This window comes from Xyrauchen texanus, chromosome 16 (genome assembly GCF_025860055.1).
Source record: "Xyrauchen texanus isolate HMW12.3.18 chromosome 16, RBS_HiC_50CHRs, whole genome shotgun sequence".
Lineage (NCBI taxonomy): Eukaryota > Metazoa > Chordata > Actinopteri > Cypriniformes > Catostomidae > Xyrauchen > Xyrauchen texanus.
This window is the reverse complement of record NC_068291.1, coordinates 43,124,549-43,149,444: the sequence shown is the minus strand read 5'-3', so window position 1 is coordinate 43,149,444 and position 24,896 is coordinate 43,124,549. Positions and strand designations below refer to the sequence as shown.

The following is a 24,896-nucleotide window of genomic DNA, read 5'->3' as shown; positions in this document are numbered from 1 at the left end:
GTTCTCAGAAGCTTTAAAGGGACAGTAAAGCAGTCATTACCGTTCTCTCTCAGCTTTATTCTTTATACTTTTGTCTTGACTGATCGCTTTGCTGTTCTCCATCGAAGTCTTCGCCTGGTTGGCTCGCATCTCTTTGCTCTGTCTGTTAAACAAAGGAATTCTTTCAATTCTGTATGTATAGTTTGGTCTGGAGTTTTGATTAAAGTAGGGCTGGGTGCTATATGACGCTATGTCCCGTGTAATAGTAGAAATGTCTGTTGAGATTTGCTAAGGACACAATGGTGGTGACTGTGGGGATCAAACCAGCAACCTTCTGATTACCAGTTATGTGCTTTAGCCCACAACACCACCATTAAAATGTGTTTTTTATTATTATTCATTAATACGTTTTTTTATCATTTAAAAATGCATTTATTTGTATTGCATTTATATTGTAACCTTATTTATGTGCTTTATTTGTATTCATTTATTTACTTGTTTACATGATGTTGTATTAGCCTGGCTGTTTGCGGTATATCCCCTGTACTGATAATAAAATAAATATTAAAACATTAAAGAATTGTGCCCCATATAGCAAGACAAATGTGTAATTTTTGGATGAATTATTCCTGAAAGGAAAGGAACGATTTACACTGAAAAATAGCTTAAATCTATCATATGACATGGGAAGAATATGATGCACAATCTGCGTCGACTACTTTTATAAAACGTGTTAGTCCTTTTTAAGCTTTAAAGTGAGGAAATATCCACCGGCAAACGTAATTAATTATTATTATAATGAATTCTTAATGTTATTATTAATATTTATCATTATTTTCATTATTATTATTTATTCAAATTCATAATATTATTATATTATTACAAATGAATAAAATGCGATTTTAAATCATCGCTTTAGTTGTTCTCAACTTTTGATAAAAGTGTTTGAATAAATAAATGTAATAAATGTAAATGCAATAATTATTATGATAACATTCACCATCATTAAAATAATCATAATTACTCATATTAATTATTTATTACTATTGTCATTTATATTTTTTAGAATTGATCATATTATTATTTTATAATAAATTAATCAAATATAATCATAATAAATATAATAACCATTATTATCATTAAAATAATAATAATAATAATAATCATAATTACTATTATTAATTATTTATTACTATTGTCATTAATATTTTTTAGAATTTATCATATTATTATTTTATAACAAATTAATCAAATATAATCATAATAAAGATAATAACCATTATTATCATTAAAATAATAATAATAATCATAATTACTATTATTAATTATTTATTACTATTGTCATTATAATTTTTTAGAATTGATCATATTATTATTTTATAACAAATTAATCAAATATAATCATAATAATGATAATAACCATTATTATAATTAATAATAATAATATAATAATCTTTTCACACTCATCCTCATGTCATTCCAAACCCTTAATATTTAAAATACTCATTTTGTGTTCCACATCAGAAAGAAATTCATATGGGTTTGGAAAGACATGAGGGTGAGAAACTGATGACACAATTTTCATTTTTGGTCAAACTATTCCTTTACGGGGAAAAAAGCCTTTAATTACGAGATGACCTTCTTGGAAAGATTATTTTATTCAGTTCACTGTCCTGAGGCCAGCGATGAAAACCGCAACGGGCGCAGCATTGAACCTTGTGGGACACCACGGAAGCTTTCATCTACACTCAGTCAAAGTCAAATTGAAAACTTCAGTCGTTTTATTGAATAAGAAAGCTCACCTTTCATGGACGGCAGACAGTTGATGTGTTTGCTGCTCTTGTGCCATTAGCATGAGCTTTCTGAGTTCTTCACACTGTTGAGTCACGTGCTGCTCTCTCAGATTCTGTTCTTCTGTCGTGTGGCATTTGATCATCTCGGGCCACTCCGACACGTGAGCGGCAACCACATCCTTCACCTGTCACACAGACAAAAGGTGAGTCTGTTTTAATATGCAAATGAGTCCGGTGTATAACAAGGGGCTGAAGAGAAAAGAGATCAAATGGAATTCAATTCAGTTGTACCTTTGTTTTGTGATTTGTGGTTACAGCCTTAATTTGCATTTCGATGTCTCTCTTCATTTCATGGCTGTAATGTTCAATACAGGATGAACAAATAATGAGTGTCTGTCCTATTTTTCACTCAAAATACTCACAATGTTCTGGCCTTGTTTTACAATTACTACAAAGGTCGTGTAGAGTAAGTGGTTCAAATTCAATTCAATATAGACAGTAGGGTCATTGCGTGTCAAATTATTATTATATTTTTTTTTATAATTGTTTTACTGGTGAAAGATCAAATTAAATGATGATGAAAACCAAACTATTAAATACCATTGAATAACATTGACTGAGTCCATTATTTTGTAGAGAGGGGTCGAAATGACAATTTTCACCTGTGATTTTGGAACAAGTCTACAGGTCAAACAAATGACCTTAGAAAGGTGTCAGTGTCATTATATTCATTTTACACACAAGTTGAAAAGTCTTTTACAAACATCAGTTAACTTCAGCACCCCTTGTTGCATTACATACCAATGGTGTGTGTCCAAAAATGGCGGGAAGGGGTCACTTTTTTGTGTTTTTCCAAAGTTTGAGTGTCTATAACTCCAGAAATATTAAAGATATCTTAACATAATTTTACATTCTGATTTAAAACAAACTTCCCTTTTTGTATATTAATTTTGAAGGCCCTATATGGTTAAATCCCAAAGATATGGGACTCTCAATGTGGCTCCATTTTTCAGTTTTACCTATTTTGAATTTCAGTCGTCAATTGTACTTAAGTCCAAAATAATGGACTACTCTGTAAATATGGCATTTAATATTTTGGCTTTCATTATTATTTATGGCAATCTTTCTTAGGAAAAAGTACAAGCAACATCAGTTATTTCAGAAGTTTCTGAAATTTGGTCGATTTGACAGGAATAACGCAGTAGCGTCCTGCAATGTGACATGCTTCATCAAATATCATTTAGAACAAAATCTTTTCTTAAACAACTATTTTTCTAAAACTACTATAACATGCCTTATTCATGTCCTCACATTCATTCAGAGACTGCATGGAATATGCTTACTCAAAAAAACTAATTTTTAAAGTCAACATGAAATCAAAATTGACTATTTACTTTCTTAAAGGGACAGTACACCCACATATGAAAATTCATAATTTACTCACCCTCATGCCATCCCACATATGCATGACAATCTGTTCTGCAAAACTCATATTGAGATTTTTAGAAGAATATTTCAGTTCTGTAAGAACATACAAAGCAAGTGAATGGTGTCCAGAACTTTGTAGCTCCAAAAATCACATAAAGGCAGCATAAAAGTAATCCACATGACTCCAGTGGATGAATCCATGTATTCAGAAGCGATATGATAGGTGTGGGTGAGAAACAAATTTAAGTGATTTTTACTATAAATCTCCACTTTCACTTCCACATTTTTCTTCTTTTGTTTTTTGCCGATTGCATTATTTGTGCATATCGCCACCTACTGGTTGCGGCTGGTCAAAGGCTACATTTTTATCTGCTTCTCACCCACAGCTATCATATCGCTTCTGAAGACATAGATTTAACCACTGGAGTCGTATGGATTACTTTTATGCTGCCTTTACGTCTTCTTTGGACCTTCTGAGTTCTGGTCACCATTCACTTGCATTGTATGGACCTACAGAACTGAGATATTCTTCTAAAAATCTTTGCTCCACCTGCCATTGTATAAATTGTAACCAAAATATTTTGTGTGAACTACTCAATTACATATGTACATGAAATATGTATGCGATGGCAAAGCTAACTTCACATTTACCTGACTTTCTTGATGCTTTTCTCGAGTTGCTTCTCCAGAACTCTTTTCTCTTTATCATGTTGAGCAGCAATTCTGTCCACCTGAGCGCAGTGGGAGCGCTGCAGTGCGGCGTGTGCCTGAAATAAGAAGCAGTATTATTTTCTCATCTGTCTTTGTATCCAAGTGTTCAAATTCCCAGCCCTGAAGGTCCCAGTCTTTCTGGCACTTCAACATTAAGAAACAATTCAATGAAGTCAGAGACTCCCGGTCACCTTTGAGTGCTTTCTCTTCAAAGCACTAACATCCTTCTGTTGCCTCTTGACTAGTTTTACGTAGCTCTGCAGATAAAAGACATCAGTGCAGCACATTTATATTTCAGATGTTAGAAATTAATATCAAATTTCAGAAGTGCAAATCAAATGGTTTATTCTGTTTAAAATATTCTCATTTAATCATTACCTTTGTCTGTTTTAGGTCATCAATAGTCACTTGAGGTGAGAGGACTGATGTATCTAGAGATGGTAAAATGCATTAATAGCAACATATAGTAAAAATGGTAAATTAACAAATGTAATAAATAAAGACGTGTGGTTTTGGAATATTAGTGACGCAATTGTGATTGAACGATTAACCTCTTCAACTCTGGTGCATTTTTGGGCTGCCGAGTTTGATTTTTCTCACTCAAATTTACGTTATTCAACATTCACATACGGTGGACTAAATGCAAAAAATGCATTTAAAAAAAAATAATCCCCCCAAATAATAATAAGTTTATTAATAAACAATATTGTATGTCTCTATAATCTTATTATGAACTGTTTCTTTTGTTTTTGTTTAGCTTTTTTGAGAAAAAAATGTTTTGTTTTTGCTGTCCTAAATTTGTAAACATTTAATTCTGGTTCTGTTCACTCTACCTCAACGTTAAAAGTCTAACTATACTCCACTAGATGGCAGCAAGCACTAAAATGTATTTTATCTCTATTACATTCCATCACAATATACAGATCTGAAATGTAGGTGGCGCTCTAACACATTTTAGTCCTCACAGACGTGCTCGTCCATAGACATTCAGTCTAATGTTCAGTTCAAGCAACACCCTTATTATTTAGTTGAATATCTCGGCCTCTGAGTGGACTAGAAGCTCAATCAAGGTGTCATAATAAAGCTGAGATCCTCCCCTTTGATGATATATAACATTCTATCATCAATATTCCAAAAAATATTTTTCTGATGATTTGTTTGACATGCTTTTCCTTCTGGATGGCATATTTTGTTCTGGACATCTAAGATATAACATTGGATTATTCAGCCAAACAAGCTCACAGACAAGTAAAGAATGGCTTTTTTTTTGGAGAACTTCCGAAGGTAAAAGCAGACATCAAGTTTTTTGAGCTATTTGGGGCTTACAGCAGCAGTTATCAAAGCACAAATGAGACATTTGTATTTGATGACTTACACAAATCATATTTAACTTTGTGATTCTTTTGAAAATATTTTTAACTGTTGTATTAGTACATCAAAATAAGCTAAACAGGCTCATTCTTGAGAATAAGAGCTTTCATTCAATATATAACTTGTCCATATAGGTGCTACGTGAAGGACTTTTATTTTCATATAAATATTTCTACCCCCTTACCTATAGGGGGCGATCATTTTTAACAAGAAAGTTTTGAGGTATTATTTTGTTATTTTAAGTAACATAAATTCAGAATTGATGCAGAAAGTTCAGATTCTAAGCTTTCAAACGATACCTCATATGCCAGACTTATTTATACCGAAACAAATGTTTTAGCATAAACTGTTTTCATGATATTGCGCCTCCCTTCGGACCAGCCAGCGAGTATAACCAATGTGAATTTACCCTCTTTGGAATAGATGACAGTATCTTTTCTCAGTGTTGATTTCGGTGTGTCTGTATTCTTCTGCAGCGACATCAGACACTGATTCGGCTTCCGTTTCTTACTGTCCCTCTCACGGTCACTCAAAACATCAGCAATATCTGACTGAATGAACAACAACAGGGAGATTTCAATTGAGATCATTTGTATTATCAAATATCAAAGGAAGAGTTAAATGAAAAATAACATTTCTTTCATTGTTTATTCACCCTTCCAAACCCGTATGACTTTCTTCTGTAGACCAAAAATATTGTAGACATGGAATATACTGTAACACGTACTTTTTTGGTGCTTTTTAATAATTTATGTAGCTTGACAGCCCTAGTCACTCTTTGGTTTGGTTTCATAATGAAAAAGAGCTTTCTGCGAAAGTTGAAAGAACTACTTTTATGGTGGTGTAGAGCGGAGGAGGGGGGGGGGCCGGGCTGGAATGATGCACGCCCGGTTTCCAATCAGCCTGATGGGGCGCACAAGGGATAAAGGCGGCCGGTGACGACAGTTCGAGAGAGAGAGAATTACAGGCAGCTGCTCTGCGCGTTTATGTTTGTCATTAAATTGTATTTATATTGTTAAGCCAGTTCTCGCCTCCTCCTTGCCCATCTTAACCTCTTTACATTGGTACCGAAACCCGGGAGGGAGGAGGGATGCCCGTCGCAGAGTCCTCGATACTGCTGTCCACCCAGGTGAGCCCCGTTGCCATCCGCCGGGGGACGGAGTAGCCTGACTGCCCGGACCAGCCACTGTCTGCAGGGCAAGTGGGGACTGGACTCCCCGACCGCCTGGCATGATGGAAATGCTGCCAGGGGCGGAGGAGTGCTCTGCCGTCCCCCAGAAACGCGAAGGGATCGAGAAAAGACAGCCGTCCGTGAGGGGAGGAGGGAAGTGACTCCCCGACCACCTGGAGCGGTAGGGCCGCTGCTAGGGGCGGATGAGTGTCCCCACGGGTCGCCGGGAATGCGGAGGGCGTTCTGTCCACTGGGGGTCGGAGGTCTGACTTCAGTCCACCCGGGGAGGAGCGGCTGCTGTCCGCCTGAGAGGGTGGAGGAGTGATAGAGGTCCATGTGATGGCGCATCAGAGAATCGGTGAGTGAGTATCTTTTTCTCTCTCTCTCTCCTCTCTCTCTCTCTGTCGCTTTGTGTTGGCCTTTCTCTCCCCTATTTAGTTTTTTGTTGTTTTCCCCCTCCTGTCTCCTCCCAGGTCGAGGAAGGCGGGGATGACCGACTGGAATGATGCCCGCCCGGTCCCCAATCAGCCTGATGAGGCGCTCGAGGGATACCGAGGCCGGTGAAGACAGATTGAGAGAGAGAGAGAATTACAGGCAGCTGCCCTGTATATGTTTATGTTTGTGTGTTTTTGTTTAATTAAATATTATTTATATTGTTAAGCTGTTCTTGCCTCCTCCTTTCCATTAATCCGCTTACAGGTGGATTTATGGGTATCTCTTCAACATCGGGCACTTTAAGCACTGTGGAAATTAAGTCTTGTTAAAACATTTTTCACACTCTCACAAGTTTTTAATTGTATTATTTGTCTACTACAATGGTCAACAGTTTATGGATCACAGAAGAATAATGTCATTTATTGTCTAAAAGAGAGAGTGTCATTTCCAGCACATCTCAAATTCCATATTGTGTTTAATAGAATTCTGTTGTGGAAATGATGCTGATGGAAATGTAAGCGTAGCGTAGTTCTAGCGGGAAGACTAGCAGCTGTACATCATCGCACCATTAACGGGGTAATTCCCAGCCAATCACATGTAAGCCGTTGCTTTATAAGTCTGCTCACAATCTATCACATTGCTGTTTCAGTGTGCTAACCGGCAACCTCCACCACCCCACCACCACCAGTTGAGCTCCGTCCCGCACGGGGGTAGGCTCCTCGCCCCTGCCTCCTATCTCCGGCAGGATATGACGGTTCCGAGTACAACTCCCTCGGACCGCCAGACGGGGCCTACGCCAAAGAGAGACATTACATTTCTGTTTTACATTCATCAAATAAATGTCATCTTAAACCTCACTCAAGCCTGCATGTCTTCCCGATAGAAATTACATTTATAAAGTTGTTTTTTTTGTTTATAAAAATGGCATGGAATTTCTTTGTCTTGCTAAGACTAATCTCATAGCAGACATTGTATGTATCCTCAATACACACAATTGAAATAATATTTTCACACTTTGTTGCATAATTTGGCTAAATTACATCTAAACTGGAAATTACGGTCAATAAAATATTCTGCTCACAAGTGATATTCCCCTTGATTTTTCTTTATTTTGTCTCATATTTCATTTCAAGCATGATCTTCACTGACACTTTTGTCCATTTAGTTAACAAGTACATTAACTCTTTTTTTGTATTTTTTATTATTAGGGGCAAAATTGAGTGTGTGCCACAACAGTCGTAATTTTAGAAAAATTATAGAAATCAAGTTCACACAAAAAATATAGAATGTTTTTTATTATTTTTTTAAATTTCTCTCTTTGTTGAGATTATCACAGTTTTAAACATGTCATCATTTATATTTTTATAATATATTTATAATATATATAGTATATAGTTTATAATATAATAGATTTGTATAGCTAAATATTGAAAGTCTGGGTATGGAACCAAGCTAAAATGGTAGAATCTACACATAAAAGGCATTTCAAAAAGCACCAAAAATAAATGATATGGGCCTGGTAAAAAGTTTCCAATTCAGTTTTAATGGGACCTTCATATAACAAAAAAGCTTTGAGATCTGTTTGAATAAAAATCATCAACCCCTGGGACACGAAAGTTCCCAAATCTGAATAACACCAATAAATGTTTTGTCCAAACAGTAGTTCAAAATTTGTGTTCCATGGAAGAAAGAAAGTCATAAAGGGTTGGAACAACATGGGTGTGATTAAATGACTAGTTCCCAAAGTCGCTCGTTGAATAATTGAATCTCACATTCACAATTCTGAAACTAAAATACAGGCGTGACAGTAAATATTTTGGGAGATTGTGCAATTTGCTCCATTCCAATTGAATACAATGAATGCTTAAATTTGAATGATACTATTCAATTGATGAAGTTCAATGACTACATGAAGAATTGATTAAAGTAAATGAGTTGAATTAGGGACACTCACCGTCTCTATTCCCATGGCCCTCATCTGGTCTGTTCTCTTCTCACAGATGGATACAAACTTTCTGGGATCAGACAGAGCATCTACAATGGCTGAAACAAAATATTTCACTGTATGAATAACTCTGTGAGGGTATTTTCATAAGATAGACTAAAGAAAAAAGTGAGTTTTGACCAAAGAAATGATTAATCTTGTAAATTGTCATCATGTGTCCATTTATCGTGATAAACTCAACAACCTCATTTGTCAAGCAGATGATGTTTATGTTTCCTAACCTCCGAAGCCGTCGGGCACGTATGTTTTGAGGATGATATTGCAGAAGATAGTGCCGAGAGACAGAGGTTTGTTGTACTCATTTCGGAGGGAAATGTGTCTGTAACCCGACTGCAGTCCGTCCAGAGGGAGAATTCTCTGTCCAATCAGCTTACTGCTGTCATCGTACACCGCCACTCGCAGCACGCCGAGGTCTGGAAGAATTACCTGTGGGATCCACCAAAGCATTTGTGTGTTATTTACTGCACTTCTGAGTTCAGAGGATAAATGTAAAAAACAAACACATAACAAGAGAGATTGTGATCTGGGATGTAAATGCTCAGTAATAAACCGAAAAGATTTCACTAACATTTCATGTCGTTCCAAACCTGTACGCTGTTACTATTTGCTGTGGAACGCAAAAGGAGACATTTTAATGAATATTTACACACAGGTCTCCTAAGCAAATAAATTGGCCAGGTTGCAAGGGAGGGTAGAGTCACATGGCGTAACCTCCTCGTGGTCGCTATAATGTGGTTCTCGCTCTCGGTGGGGCGCGTGGTGAGTTGTGCGAGGATGCCGCGGAGAATAGCGTGAAGCCTCCACATGCGCTATGTTTCCGCAGTAACACACTCAACAAGCCACGTGATAAGATGTGCGATTTGACGGTCTCTGACATGGAGGCAACTGAGATTCGTTCTCCGCCACCCGGATTCAGGCGAGTCACAACGCCACCGTGAGTACTTAGAACACATTGGGAATTTGGGCATTGGCACATTGTTTACACTGCATTTTTCTAAACAATGATAGTTCCTGGTGACTGAAATGGTTAAGCTGCAAAAAAGGACAAACAAACTACCATTAAAGTTGTCAACAGCAATGGAGTGCTATCATAATGTGCTTTATTACTGTGCAGCAGAGGATTATGAGCAGATATACTGACTTTAACCCTTTAAGCTCTGAAGGTGTTTTTAAAGATTTCCTGTTTCAACTCGACAAAAAAAAAGGGTCAAGTGTTTAGTATCATTGTAAAGAAAACTTTCCCATTTTCCTAACGATATAGATTATAATACATTCTGAGACTGTCGGCCTAAGAAACTTCTGAAAAAGCAAAAAAAAAAAAAAAAATGTAGTATTTTATTTGAAATTGTATATCTCAAGGCGGCTCCAAAAACTGCTTTTTCCAATCATGTCAACTTTATCTGAGAAAAAAATGTGTGTTGATACGAAAAAGCTACGAAAAATCAAACGTTATAGCATCACAAATATTATTTATCATAGTGTTCAAAAACGTCTCCAAGTGTCCTAAATCCTCTCCAAACAAATAAAACATTATAAGAACTAATTACACATGCAAACACAACAATGACTAAAGTTTTGCATAGCATGCAGACATGATTTTAGTAATGAGATTTCACAGAATGAGTTTCATTCTGTGTCATTTGTCTCATCATTGAGTCTGTGTCGTGTACTTGGCGCCATCTCCTCATGGCCAGTTATCTGATGATCTATGCATCCGATTACCTTGTGTGAGGGCTCGTTTGAAAGATAATCACATGCTCTAAATAATGCTATGTGATATTTTGTTCAGATTAATTTTTGTGAAGTTTCATGTGAAAATGCGGCATTTAAGCAACACCAACATAATTGTCAAAGACATATACTTGGCTGTTACTTGCTAATTTTTTTTTTATCTGTGAGAAAAAAAATAGGCTGGTTGTTTTCTACTCTTTGAGAGCTTTCCAACAACATATGACACATGGCTAGTTTCACAGTTTTACTGATTGCAATAACATGTACAGTGAAATATCTTTCTATAAATTATCAAAACGGAACACTTCTGATTTTTCCGATTTGTCTGCAAATTTCAAAGCACTTCTACAGTTTTGTTAATAATGCCAACATGCATTGGAAAGTTGGAAAGTGTGGCAGGGTTGAGGGCGGGGCCGGGTCGTGATTCCACACACCCAGCCCCTAATTAGGCTAATTAGCCCTCGAGAGAGATAAAGGCCGACCGAAGACGGCAGTACGACAGAGAGAGAGAGATTTATGGGCATCTGTCCGACACCTGTGTGAGTGTTTGTCTTTTTGATTCAGTTTTATATTAAACTATTATTTATATCATCAAGCCGGTTCTCGCCTCCTCCTTTCCATTAATCCCTTTACAGAAAAGCTTTCAGTACTTCTATAAAAGCTCTTCTTTTGTGAGCCACTGAAAAAGAAAATGAAGCATATGGGTTTGGCGTGCCAAATGACAGAATCTCTCCTTTATCTGCATCTCTCCAAAATGTTTTTTTCATAGTTATACATTTCCTTCAGCTTTTTAAATAGACTTTACATTCAGATCTTGCTATAAAGGCAGTATGGATAATTATACTGCCTAATTATAAAACCTAATTATACTAGGTTTTCATAAAGGTGATCTCTATAGTAACTACCCCATTTACCTAATTTACATATACTGTAATTATCATTCACCATACAAGTTCATGTCTTATACATTCTGGATAATGATATAATGCCATTGATATTCTGAGCTAAAAAAAAAACAATAAGAGCATTTAGAATCAAAACCTCAGCGCTATAGTAACACATTACCTGCATAAAAACATGTTGGCACAGCCTTTACAGAGGTTACCTTTCTGAAGACAAATGGTTCTCCATTGTACACCGGATTCAGTCCATTGTTCATCACCATTCTCGTGCGAAACTCTTTACGAATCGTGTCCGTGGGCAGGCCGTACATGTCCACTTCGACATATGTACCGATCTTTTTATCAGACAAAAACTGACCTGACATCACCTGATCAAAAAACATTTGAGTCACTTTGAGAGCATTTACTATCATGAACTAATGGAGATTAAGCAATCATTTAGTAGATGCATTTATCCAGAGTTTATCTACTTTTTGTCTGTTAAAAAAGATTATTTTCACTGGGTTTCCTTTGTGTCCACTTAAAGTAATAGTTCACACAAAACTGTCATTTGGTAGATGCTTTTATCCAAAGCAACTTACAGTGCACTTATTACAGGGACAATCCCCCCGGAGCAACCTGGAGTTAAGTGCCTTACTCAAGGACACAATGGTGGTGGCTGTGGGGGTCGAACCAGCAACCTTCTGATTACCAGTTATGTGCTTTAGCCCACTACACCACCACTCGATAAGAGAATGATGGCAGAATTTGATTTTGGGGTGAACTATCCCTTTAAGAGACTATAATTACCAGTTCACATCTTAAACCACTAGACCACAGTGCCCCATGTGGACACACCTGAACACTGCAGGTGGCAGCTATCACTCCATCCACTGGTGTCTCCGAGAACGGATCGAACATCCGATCCGGTCGTCGCATAAAATCTGGCTTCAGTAGATACCTGACCAAATGACACCAAACAGTCAAGGCAAGCTGGCAGATATCCAGTACCATTCATTATAAGAGCTGCTATCAGCAGTCCCCTTAAAGCAATGATCCATTAAGTCCCTCATGTCCCATATTCAATTTACACCACTAAACATAATGCTAATGGATATTGTGCGTCTCTGCCGTGATTAATGTGTTGATTAATACGTTCAGAGTTTTCACATTGTCGAGGTGTGACTCGCTGTGAATCACATATCATCAGTTCTTGATGAGAGCAAATTAACACTGACAACTGCTACAGTGTTAAAAAATAAATGCAGAAAAAATGTGAAAGACAGTGGGACAATGAATGATTTCTACAGCATCATATATTTATATTTATATTTATGCATTTGGCAGACGCTTTTATGCAAAGCGACTTACAGAGTCCTTATTACAGGGACAATCCCCCCCGGAGCAACCTGGAGTTAAGTGACTTGCTCAAGGACACAATGGTGGTGGCTGTGGGGCTCGAACCAGCGACCTTCTGATTACCAGATTACCAGTTATGTGCTTAGACCACTACACCACCACCACTCCCATCATGTCTTCTGCAGTGACCCCCTTAAAAAAGTATTTTGATACTTATGTCACATTTAAAAATGTCTGAATGTCAGTGCATTAGCATTTTTTAGAAAGCAATAACATTAATATGTTTTAAAGTGTGACTTTAGCATTTTAATTGTGTTTTAGTCCACTGGATATTCAAGGAGGTTTTCAATAAGTATGTTTAATATATATATATATATATATATATATATATACTATATATATATATATATATATATATATATATATATATGTTTTATGTTCATGAAATATAGAGTTTCTTGCTTTGTTTTGTAACTAAATCAACACATGCAACTAGTACACTTCTTAGCGTATGACTTTTTTTCAATCCCTGCACTCAAACATGAGTTATTAATAAATAGATAAGAAGCCTCGAACTGTCTATTTAGCTGTCACATGTACTCTACTTTATTTGAAATGAGACTTTTCATTTCCTGCAACGGTGAAGCTATTAAAATGAGCACACGGTGTGTAAAAAGCAGTAATCAGTGTCATGAAGTTCAATAGATAATCTGAAGTTCATATGTTTGTATTCACGTACCCACATGATCCGTTGTATTCAAACTTTCCCTGGTTAAGTTGCATCGCCAAATCTAAAGAAAAAAAGACATTTAAACAATAGAGATTCAAAACACAAACATGATCTAAATATTACGAATAAAGAAATAAATCTTTGGTTGCATTTTATTTGACAGTATGTTTTACTTTCAGTATACTTACAGTGTAGTTACCCAAGAAAGTAATGAGTAATATTACATTTACATTTATGCATTTGGCAGATGCTTTTATCCAAAGTGACTTACAGTGCACTTATTACAGGGACAATCCCCCCGGCGCAACCTGGAGTTAAGTGTCTTGCTCAAGGACACAATGGTGGTGGCTGTGGGGATTGAACCAGCAACCTTCTGATTAAGAGTTATGTGCTTTAGACCACTACGCCACCACCACTCAATAATATTAGGTAACTACTCAGGCTGTGGCTCAGGTGGTAGAGCGGGTCGGCCACTAATCGCAGGATTGGTGGTTCGAATCCCGGCCCACATGACTCCACATGCCGAAGTGTCCTTGGGCAAGACATTGAACCCCAAGTTGCTCCCAATGGCAGGCTAGTGCCTTGCATGGCAGCTCTGCCATGAGACAATTTAATTTGTTGGGTACTGAATAGCTGTTGGTTGCCATTTTTTTTATAACTGCATGATTGATATTTTAAGGATTTGTTAGCACTAGCCCCAAGAGAAGATGCATGCCAAATGTCAACATACTCGATGGTTGCAGGTTTAGAACACAATTTTGGTTATAGTGCCCCCTATATGCAGAACTGGACGAAACTTGGTATGCATCCTCAGAATGGTCTGTTGTCAAAGTATACCAAGTTTCATAAAGTTTGGACTTTTGCATTCAGAAGAAATTGGTTGATGAATAAATTTGGGACATGGCCATAAAAAATGAATGGCAGGCTATAGCGCCTTGCATGGCAGCTCTGCCACCATTGGTGTATGAATGGGTGAATGAGTCACAGTGTAAAGCAGTTTTGAATACCGTTAAGGTTAAAAAAGGTGCTATATAAGTGCAGACCATTTACCATTACTATAGTTGTTGTAATCATGTAGAATAGTAGTGTAAATATAGTGCTACCAATGTTTCTATAGAACTGAATCATGGTATTACCATCTGATACCATCATTTTACCAGGGTACCACCATAGTACATTTTGAAGGCTGTTAAGCCCCTTTAAGTGATCGATATTCAATCTTACATTCAAAACTGATTTAGTTTGCTCGTTCCCTGGGAATCAAACCCATGACTTTGCCATCGCTAGCGGTCGACCACTTGAGCTACAGGGACAAATGCATTCTCTTTTGCCTGCATCATCTTTCCTTTCTGCCTCTTTTTTAAAGCAGAATATTGTCAGTGTCTGACATCATAACTGACACATCCAATCATCTCCAGCAGACAACAACAGAACAAACCAAGGACTGATCGCGTGTGTGAGTTTGAGGTGTACAGACACAATCACACAAAGGTCTTCTAAGGTTCCTGTTCTACATTTGAGCTGTATGAAAACTGTTATAAATCACAATATCAGAGTGATTCAGATCAGCTGCAGAAGAGGGAGTCATTTGACATGTCAAAGTCATATTTCACCCCCAATTCAAAAGACAGATTTCATAAATTCTATATTTTTTAAAGAAAATAATGTTTGATTTTAGGAACATTGAGATTATGCTCTATGAAATTGTTTTCATGCATATACCCCCCCCCCCACCAATTCTAATCACCATGACGAACATTAATGAAATCACATTACAAATAAATAAATAAATGTGTAAAATTTTTATACTTCATGCTAGTTGTTGTAGTAGTGACTTTTGGTCATAACTCCTGGTTTGATTTTGTGTTTTTAATGTGTAGTCCAGATAAAGATTAAGAAATAATTGTCACCATAAATTGTCTATTGTAAAACAATGGTCACATATTGAAGCTTGAGTCTTAGAACTTTCTAATTATATAATACAGTTGGTCAAGATTAAAGAAATGTATGTATTACAGTAATGATAATATAATAAGAATCACCATTACAAAACAGTATAGTCACAAGCAGCAATTATTTCGGTCCATGCAGTTTGGAAATGACCAAGATTGCCAAATATGATCAAACAGATCCTACTGAGGCTTCGGATCAGGTGTATTGGTTACAGATATCAACATAGAACTTAAAAGTTTTGATATTTTCTTTATTTATATTGCCTTATCTGTCCAATTCACAGTCCAATTATGGTCGCAGTCATTATGGGACAATTAAATTCTGAATCACTTAATGAATCAAAATACTTCTCTAGATTAGTCTCTAAATTATACATGTTACATTTCTGCATATTTGATAACCTGCATAGTACAAGTTCGAAAAAGTGGAATTTTCAAAAACAAAAATTCAAAGAGGTTGTGTGAATGGAAATCCATTGGATCATTTTCTTCAGGGGCACAGAAGGACTTTAAAGAAAAATAGTATTTCATTATAATCAGCTTATTATAGCGCCATCTTGTTGCCGAGTCTAACAAAATTTGGTACATAGCTTCTTGGAGATACCCTGCATGTGTACACCAAGTTTTCTGACTATCTGACATTCACAATTTAATTTGTTGGGTACTGAATAGCTGTTGGTCGCCATTTTTTTATAATTTCATGACTATATTTTAAGGATTTGTTAGCACTAGCCCCAAGAGAAGATGCATGCCAAATGTCAACATCCTCGGTGGTTGCAGGTTTAGAACACAATTTTGGTTATAGTGCCCCCTATTGGCTATTGGAATTGGCTTATACATTTGAAACTATTTGATGAATCAAAATTCTTTGAACAACTTTAGGTCAGGAGGGTACCTCTGATATTTCCAAAATTGTGTGTGAATCGGACAAATGATCTAAGGAGTTCGAAAAAGTAGGTGGTCTTTGTGCTAAATAGGCTATACTGTATTTTCTTTATGCAAAATATACATTCTTATTGTTTTGTCTTCAGAGGCACAGAAGGACTTTAAAGAAAAATAATATTTTATTAGAATTATATTATAGTGCCATCTTGTGGCTGATCCTCACAAAATTTGGTACATAGCTTCTTGGAGATACCCTGCATGTGTAAACCAGGTTTTCTGACTATCTGACATTCACAATTTAATTTGTTGGGTACTGAATAGCTGTTGGTCGCCATTTTTTTATAATTGCATGACTGATATTTTAAGGATTTGTTAGCACTAGCCCCAAGAGAAGATGCATGCCAAATGTCAACATCCTCGGTGGTTGCAGGTTTAGAACACAATTTTGGTTATAGTGCCCCCTATATGCAGAACTGGACGAAACTTGGCATGCATCCTCAGAATGGTCTGTTGTCAAAGTGTACCAAGTTTCGAAAGTTTGGACTTTTGTGATCAGAAGATATAGGTCGATTAATGTATTTGGGCCATGCCACACACAAAAAAAAAACGATTGGCCTATATCTATGAAACTATTTGATGAATCAAAATTCTTTGAACAACTTTTGGTCATGAGGGTCCTTCACACAGGTTCCCAAATTCTGTGTGAATCTGACAAACGACTTAAGAGGAGTTAATGCATCACAGAAATGGGGGTAAATGTAAAATTATCATGCAAATTATGTTGCAATGAAGAAAAAAAAAAACTTTTAATTTTGGATGTATTTTCATTGTGCAAAATATACACTCTTGTTTTTTTCTTAAGATTTTAGGGTGAAATATGACTCATGTTTTCATGAGATTTAGACTTGCTCTTTCAATTTACAAAATTCAATGCTGAGAATAAAAATTTGGGTTACAATCTGCAAAATTGAATAACTTGAAGTAAATGAGATGACCCTTAATGGAGGCACAGATGGACACAAAAGTTGATGCAGCATACGGTTACTGTCTGTGTGTGTGTGTGTGTCCGCATTACCTGGGGTCTGGAAGTTCAGAGATACCATCTGGCAGCCGGCGTTCCAGAAAATCTGTGGCATATAATTACTGGAGTCCACTCGACCTCCTTTGGGGTAGATGCGACTCATCTGTCGTTTGTTGTAGCTGTGCATCTCATTCAAGGAATCAAAACTGGAAGGGTTTCAGGGATTTCTGAAGTTTCTGGCACTTATTATAAGATCTCCACACTTTAAACTCAGTTTTACCCTTGAAGGCAAACGTACTATGTAGAGTCTGCGGATTTCTCACTACAAACAGACTTCTTAAGTCACCCTTTCAGATGAGAACAGATATGAATCACTCTTATAAAAGTCTCAAGCTCTCAGTCATGTGTGGATTTGTTGTTTCACATGCAACACACACTTCATTGTCACGATTTTTGTACCACAACAACTTAAAGGCTATATATTTCACCAGGACTGTGTAAGATAAAATTACATCATACTATTTACCTACTTATTATATATATTAAAATTCCACTTTTTGGAATAAAAGTAAAGTCACTGAAACTATGCAACAACACAAACAGACAAACATTAAACAAATCAAAGATAATTAATATATTGTTTCTTCAAAGTTTCCAATCTTTTTCATTATAATAATTACAATATATGAACACCACAGAATACTGCAATCCCAAAAGCAACAAACTTTAAAAAAAAAGCTCATGTAGAGTTTTTTGCTAAAGTTGAAGGTGCACCAAGTAATTGTTCCACATAAAGAATAGAAATATAACTTTGAACATGCAGTACCTGTTTCAGCTGTTTAAACTGTTATATAAGTGTGTCAGACACGTTGCATAGCATGTAAAGGAAGGATACTTCACAAATTCAATTGCGTTTGTCCTTAAATATCCCAAACCAACCGATTCATTGAAGGAAGACATGTTGTGATGGATACGTTTCTCTGTAGACAAAAACAGTTTGTAGTTTGTAGTTAGTATTATGTTGACACCATCAATAGAAGAATTGTGTTTTAGAATTTTATAATCAAATATTGAGCCAGTAAAAGCAAACTTTCTGAGGCCAGAAAAATACTCTACGCAAGTACAAAAATGCATTCATGAATGCTCTACCAACATACTGTAAATAAGTGATCCTGTTGTACATTCTTAAACATGCATTCTTGTGCAAAGATGGTACCATACCGAACTAAAAGTGCACGCCGCATATGCTGGTATCGCACACAGAACGCATCGCTGAGGCACAAAGAGGTGGCGGTCCAAAACGGTGCATTTACAGTAATCACCGTACAGACAAAAGTTACATATGAAGGTTTATGCACTTCTTCAATAATGAAACATTTATTATGCAATATCTCTAAATGTAGCCTAGCCTTTATTCAAGCTACAAATCTACAAAAAAAGACTTTTTTTAGCAACAGAAAACTTGTTTCTGAAAAAATGCCTAAACACATTGAGCACGTTTACATGCACTTAAGACAACGGTTTATTCCAGGTTATTTTTTTTGCAGAAAGCAGCGTTCTGATACGTCATGCAAACAAACAAGAATGGCCATTTAATTACGCCATTTTAAGGAAAGCGGTTTAACACACCTAGGTTTCTCCAGGAGAACACAGCTTTATGTGGCCATGCAAACACATATGCGCACTTCTATCAGGAAGACTCGCAGACTGGAGTGAAATTTAAGATTACATTTATTTGATGAATGTAAAACAGAAATGTAATGTCTCTCTTTGGCGTAGGCCCTGTCTTGCGGTCCGAAGATGTTGTACTTGGAACCGTCATATCCTGCCGGAGATAGGAGGCAGGGGAGAGGACCCTACCCCCGTGCAGGACGGGACTCAACAGGTGGTGGTGGGGTGGAGGAGGTTGCCGTGTTAGCACACTGAAACACCTATGTGATAGATTGTGAGCAGACTTATAAAGCAACAGCTTACATGTGATTGGCTAGGAGTTACCCCACTAATGGTGCGATGATGTACAGCTGCTAGTCTTCCCGTTAGAACTACGCTGCGCTTACATTTCTAACAGGTTTTTGAGGAGTGCGCATGTGCGTGAACAGACCGGAAAACGGTTTAACATGCCTACGTTTCTCCCAGAGAACATGAATTAATGTGGCCATGTAAACATATAAGCGCCATGCTAGTAGGTTTGTAAAAGTTGTGAAAGACCGTCAATATTTTACAGTGGTGTATGTAATGTAAAAGTATAGTTAGTGTATGTGCTTTTTCCACTATACACCCAGAAATGTTGAATTCTTTCCGCTGTGTTGACTTGTTGTTGGGCTCAATCCAATGACATTTGTTTTCTGGTCTGTTCACACACATGCGCACTCCTCAAAAACCTGTTAGAAATGTAAGCGAAGCGTAGTTCTAGCGGGAAGAACAGCAGCTGTACATCATCGCACCATTAGCGGAGTAATTCCTAGCCAATAACATGTAAGCTGTTGCTTTATAAATCTGCTCACAATCTATCACATAGCTGTTTCAGTGCACTAACATGGCAACCTCCTCCACCCCACCACCACCAGTCGAGCCCTGTCCTGTATGGGGGTAGGGTCCTCGCCCCTGCCTCCTATCTCCGGCAGGATATGACGCTTGGGAGTTGGTGCCCTATGCAGACTGCTTAGTCTGCTTATAGGGAGCAGCGGTACTGCATAATGCCAAGATGGAGGCAGTGTGTGTACATTTAATGAAATCAAACATTTTTAATTTTCATACGCTCTGTGTTGTCTGCCAGATACATCCGGTGCGTGACCAGTTTAACTGTTGTGGCAACAAACTTCAATACTCAAGGAGGCCATAGAGTTACCTTAAATGTTCGTGTCATTTAACCAGATGTTTAGTTCTTCAGGTAGCTATAAACATGCAATAGTTTAACTCACTTTCTCAGCAAGTTCTCTTCAAAGAGGAAGACACTGTAGAAAAAGACACTTCATGCTAATGTCCCGCTATAGTGACCCTCAGTTCTGGGTAGATTACTTAAGAATTTTAATCAAATTACATGCCTAAAATTGCAATCAGTAACCTAATCTATTGGATTATACTTTTTGTTGGTAATCTAATCAGATTACTTTTGGATTACCTTGACCTAACTGGAGTAGGACAATCTATAATGTTTTGCCATAACGTTGCTTAAAATTTAACAGAACAAATTGAAATCAAATTATTTTTAATAATTAAATTTACTTGGTATTTATGGCAAAAATGACAAAAAAAGACTATGTGAATTATTCATATTTTGTACAGGGCTGGACTGGTAATCTGGCATACCGGGCATTTTCCCGGTGGGCCGACGCACTGTGGGCATGACTGGCCATCGTCAGAACCGAGCGGGTCGGCCGCGAAACATGCCGAATGGGCCGCGAGAAGCTAAAATGAGCCGCTGCGTTATGCAGAATGGACCCCCTCCCCAACAAGTTTTGGGCCAGTTGCCATGTATAATCCCGGGCCGATTTCTCTTCCCAGTCCAGCCCTGATTTTGTATCATATTTTAGTTATTTATAAAAAAAATTTATCCAGACTTCCATTTCAATAATTAGTGAAGGTCACTGGATATGATGTAGCCATATTTCTTCACCGCTACACATCAGTAATGTTTAGTAACTCGTATAATTATTCGTCATGAGATGGCATGGTTTTACATTTATTATGAATGAAAAAATTTTAAGATTTACAAAAAGAATTGTAGGGATCAATAAATTGTGAACAATATATTGCCATTGCCTGATTAATATATAATCATGTAATCCATTAAAAGTAACTGTAATCTGATTACAATTATTTTAAACTGTAATTTAATTTAATTATAAGTGCTTGTTTTTTTAATCTGATTACGTAATCCAGATTACATGTAATACATTACTTCGCAGCACTGGTGACCCTTGCGGCAAACACTGAAAATACAATGCGTACTTGCGTTAAGTTATGTGTTCAGACACTCACATGCATGAAATCAGATTTGCGAAGATGCGCTTATGTACTTGCATAGAGGTTTTGTTTTGGTCTTAAATATTGTTTTATTAATTATTAAATACTATTTATTATTAAAAATGTCTTTACTGTGAGCCAAAAATGTACTTGCCTTCGGCTTCATCAAATCCAAGGAACTTCACCGCCTGGGCGTAGTTGACGATATTGGACAGATACGGGTGGATATTGGTGGTGGCCGCCACGTATGTGTACGATTGAATCAACGCTAGCTCATCAGCGACGTTTGTCTCGCTGGCCTAAAAAAAATCAAACTATTTCATTTAATAATTTTAAATTAGATTGTGATTTGAATACCATCGGACAAGATATTGCACTAGGATAAATACATAAAAAAATCCCAATATTTACAACACCATGCGCAAGAGATTAAACTGCATTAACATACAGGGGTCTTAAAGGTACAGTAGCGAATTTAAAATTCACCAACACTAAGTTTGCCTTAGCAAGCAGCATTAACATAACACAGTTTTCAACACTGACTTTAAACTCGGCTTTGTTTATTCCTGCAGTAGATGGCCGAGAAAGTTTAACAGACTCAAATCAATGCAAAAAGACTATAATGGGTAAATCAGCCAGAAATACTAAATATAAGATTTCTTCACTCCTTTACCAACATAAGAGGCTTCAAGAGAAGTTTGTGTTGCTTTTGAACCTTCTGTGACATTCATGCTAAAGTGTTGATCATCTCAATTTACTGTTGTGGGTGACACTTTGTAGAAAAAAAAATGTCAGAAGCATTAAAGTAGCATTAAAAAAGTGAACTCAATGGCTATAAATATATAGTACTTTAAAAGCTTACAGTAAGTGTGTCATTATATAAGAATGATGTAAGAGCACCTTTCTGGGTCTGAGCGACTCTTCCTCACGAATCTCTTCGTCGCCCATAAGACATGGATGAATACGTTCCGGATGAGCCTCATTTAACAGCTCCGCTACAGAGAAAAAAGTCAATATATTTGATGCATACCTTTAAAAAATGAATTATATGGGTCATCGACAAATAGGTTGTCAGAATACTTTAAAAGTCTAGTTTAAAACACATGTCAAGATTGTGATCCGCCTCGTGGTGGCGTAGTGACTCGCCTCAATTCGGGTGGCGGAGGACAAATCTCCGCGTCTGAGACTGTCAACCAGGGCTGGACTGGTAATCTGGCATACCGGGCATTTTCCCGGTGGGCCAACGCTCTTTGGGGCAGATCAGGGGTGGACTGGCCATTGAGGGAACCGAGTGTGCCGGTGGGTCGTCCGCAAAACGTGCCGAATGACAGCCCTGCCGTCAACCCATGCATCTTATCATGTGATTCGTTGTGCATGACACCGCGGAGACTCACAGCATGTGGAGGCTCATGCTACTCTCCATGATCCACTCACAACTCACCACACGCCCCATTGAGAGCAAGAACCAATAATCACCACCACGAGGAGGTTACTCCATGTGACTCTACCCTCCCTAGCAACCGGGCCAATTTGGTTGCTTAGGAGACTTGGCTGGAGTCACTCAGCACGCCCTGAATTCGAACTCACTACTCCTGGGGTGGTAGTCAGCATCAATACTCACCGAGATACCAAGAACCCCCAAGATTGTAGAAATTAACTTTCTTAGTCAGCTAAAATTTATTAACTGACTTTATACATGTCAAGTGGTCAAGGAAATTGTTTTAAAATACTTTCCTTGCACCTTGAAGTGAACGTAACCATTCATTTCAAAAGTGAAATGTTTTCTTCTTTTATACATTTATACTTATACACACGAATATGAAGAGGTTTTTTTGTTGGGACTTTTTTGGTTGCAAGGAACCTTGATTATTAATATATGTGGACTGGTGTATGTAAACTGTTATCAGGTTTTAGTATGCATGGAAACCACGGATCCAATTTTAAAAGGATTGCAAAAATACCTTGCCACCAGCAATTAATTAAAGTACCATCATATTTAATCGCCTTTGGCTGATGATCTCGTGTGTGTGCAGGTATACATTAAAATGAGAAGATGTGCTTTGCATTTTAACATCCAGTGGATGAACTCTTCCTCACCGGTAGACGCCTCCTCTTCATTCTCATCTTCTGACATGTTTGTGGAGATACTCGGCTCTCCGGCTTCCATGTGTTTACGGAAATGTTCCAGCTGCTCTAATGATTTAGAAAAAGAATTAAAAATACGTGTTTTCAGGAACAGCATAGCCAGGAAATAACATTTGGGGTGTGCCTCATTAAAACTGGATGGACCATTTTTTTTTTTTTTTTTTTTGCCAGATTTCCCAAAACAACAAAAAAGCGGCACATTCAAACAGTTCTTTCACACTTTCAGAAATCTGAATTTATGCATTTTTAAGCTATTTTATAAATATATATTTGAAGTGGCTGTAACTGTAGTAACTATGGCTATAGCAGGAATTATGGTTACCATGGTTCTGTAAATGTATGTGAGGATTAAGTATATCCTTAAATAAATAGCATACTTTTTTCCACTTCAGGTTTTAATCTTCTGTTCTTGATGAGGATTTTTCCTCTGAGGTCGTTTGGAGACGGTAGCGGACTGCCAGCCTCCATCTAACACACAATCAAAAAAGAAGAACTTTATTTTGAGCAAGATTACATTTGAAACACAACTGCATATTTAAAAAAGATATCATTTAAAATGACATTAACTCCTGCACACACACCGGGAAATCATCTAACGGCTGTTTGAGGAGCAAATCTCCAAAAATGTCCTCACAGTAGCGCGCTAGTTTATACTGCTGATTTTTCCTGAGAGAAACACAAACACACGTCAAATCACAGCGTACATTTAATGTAGTTGTGTTTATCATTATTCATTTATTACAAAATTGAATTTATCTAAATTAAGATATTGAAGAGGACCTGAATGAACATTTTATTTTAAGGATATTTTAAGACAGACAGACAAACAGACAGAAAGAGAGACAGACAGACAGACAGAAAGAGAGACAGTCAGACAGACAGACAGACAGACAGACAGACAGAAAGAGAGACAGACAGAAAGACAGACAGACAGAAAGACAGACAGACAGAAAGAGAGACAGACAGAAAGACAGACAGACCAATATCTGCAAGATAAATGTGTAAGGTAAAAAAAAAAATTTTTTTATTAGGCATCAACCTCACTAAATTTGTAGATTCATGCTATTTCCCTGAAGAAAACAATATTTTTAAAATATTAAAGTATTTATTTATTTATTTTTTGTTCACAATGATACAATATATATAAAATTAATAAAATAATAAATTAATAATACAAATAAAATGTTATATTTTATATATATATATATATATATATATATAGTTACATAAATTAGTAAAATTAAGAATTAAGAAAAATATTTTTTGCACTGTATGCATCATTTTCATTCATCTATTATGAAGAATACGGCGCCCCTTAGAGGACAGAAAGGCC

General features: G+C 36.9%; 1 protein-coding gene across 1 annotated transcript in view; it reads right to left on the bottom strand.

Moving 5' to 3' along the window:
• LOC127657389 (1-phosphatidylinositol 4,5-bisphosphate phosphodiesterase beta-4) overlaps positions 1 to 24,896 on the bottom strand; it is a 47,383-nt gene that overhangs the window by 6,288 nt on the left and 16,199 nt on the right. The window contains exons 14-32 of the mRNA XM_052146151.1: positions 24,145 to 24,229; positions 23,941 to 24,031; positions 23,516 to 23,611; positions 22,319 to 22,413; positions 21,573 to 21,717; positions 18,348 to 18,432; positions 17,507 to 17,631; positions 13,604 to 13,655; positions 12,364 to 12,466; positions 11,730 to 11,894; positions 9,115 to 9,319; positions 8,843 to 8,931; positions 5,692 to 5,833; positions 4,290 to 4,342; positions 4,103 to 4,168; positions 3,852 to 3,967; positions 2,064 to 2,127; positions 1,782 to 1,957; positions 41 to 142 (exon numbers count right to left, since the gene is read on the bottom strand). Coding sequence (XP_052002111.1) covers positions 41 to 142; positions 1,782 to 1,957; positions 2,064 to 2,127; positions 3,852 to 3,967; positions 4,103 to 4,168; positions 4,290 to 4,342; positions 5,692 to 5,833; positions 8,843 to 8,931; positions 9,115 to 9,319; positions 11,730 to 11,894; positions 12,364 to 12,466; positions 13,604 to 13,655; positions 17,507 to 17,631; positions 18,348 to 18,432; positions 21,573 to 21,717; positions 22,319 to 22,413; positions 23,516 to 23,611; positions 23,941 to 24,031; positions 24,145 to 24,229 — 2,055 coding nt within the window. The remainder of the gene's footprint in view (positions 1 to 40; positions 143 to 1,781; positions 1,958 to 2,063; positions 2,128 to 3,851; positions 3,968 to 4,102; positions 4,169 to 4,289; positions 4,343 to 5,691; positions 5,834 to 8,842; positions 8,932 to 9,114; positions 9,320 to 11,729; positions 11,895 to 12,363; positions 12,467 to 13,603; positions 13,656 to 17,506; positions 17,632 to 18,347; positions 18,433 to 21,572; positions 21,718 to 22,318; positions 22,414 to 23,515; positions 23,612 to 23,940; positions 24,032 to 24,144; positions 24,230 to 24,896) is intronic.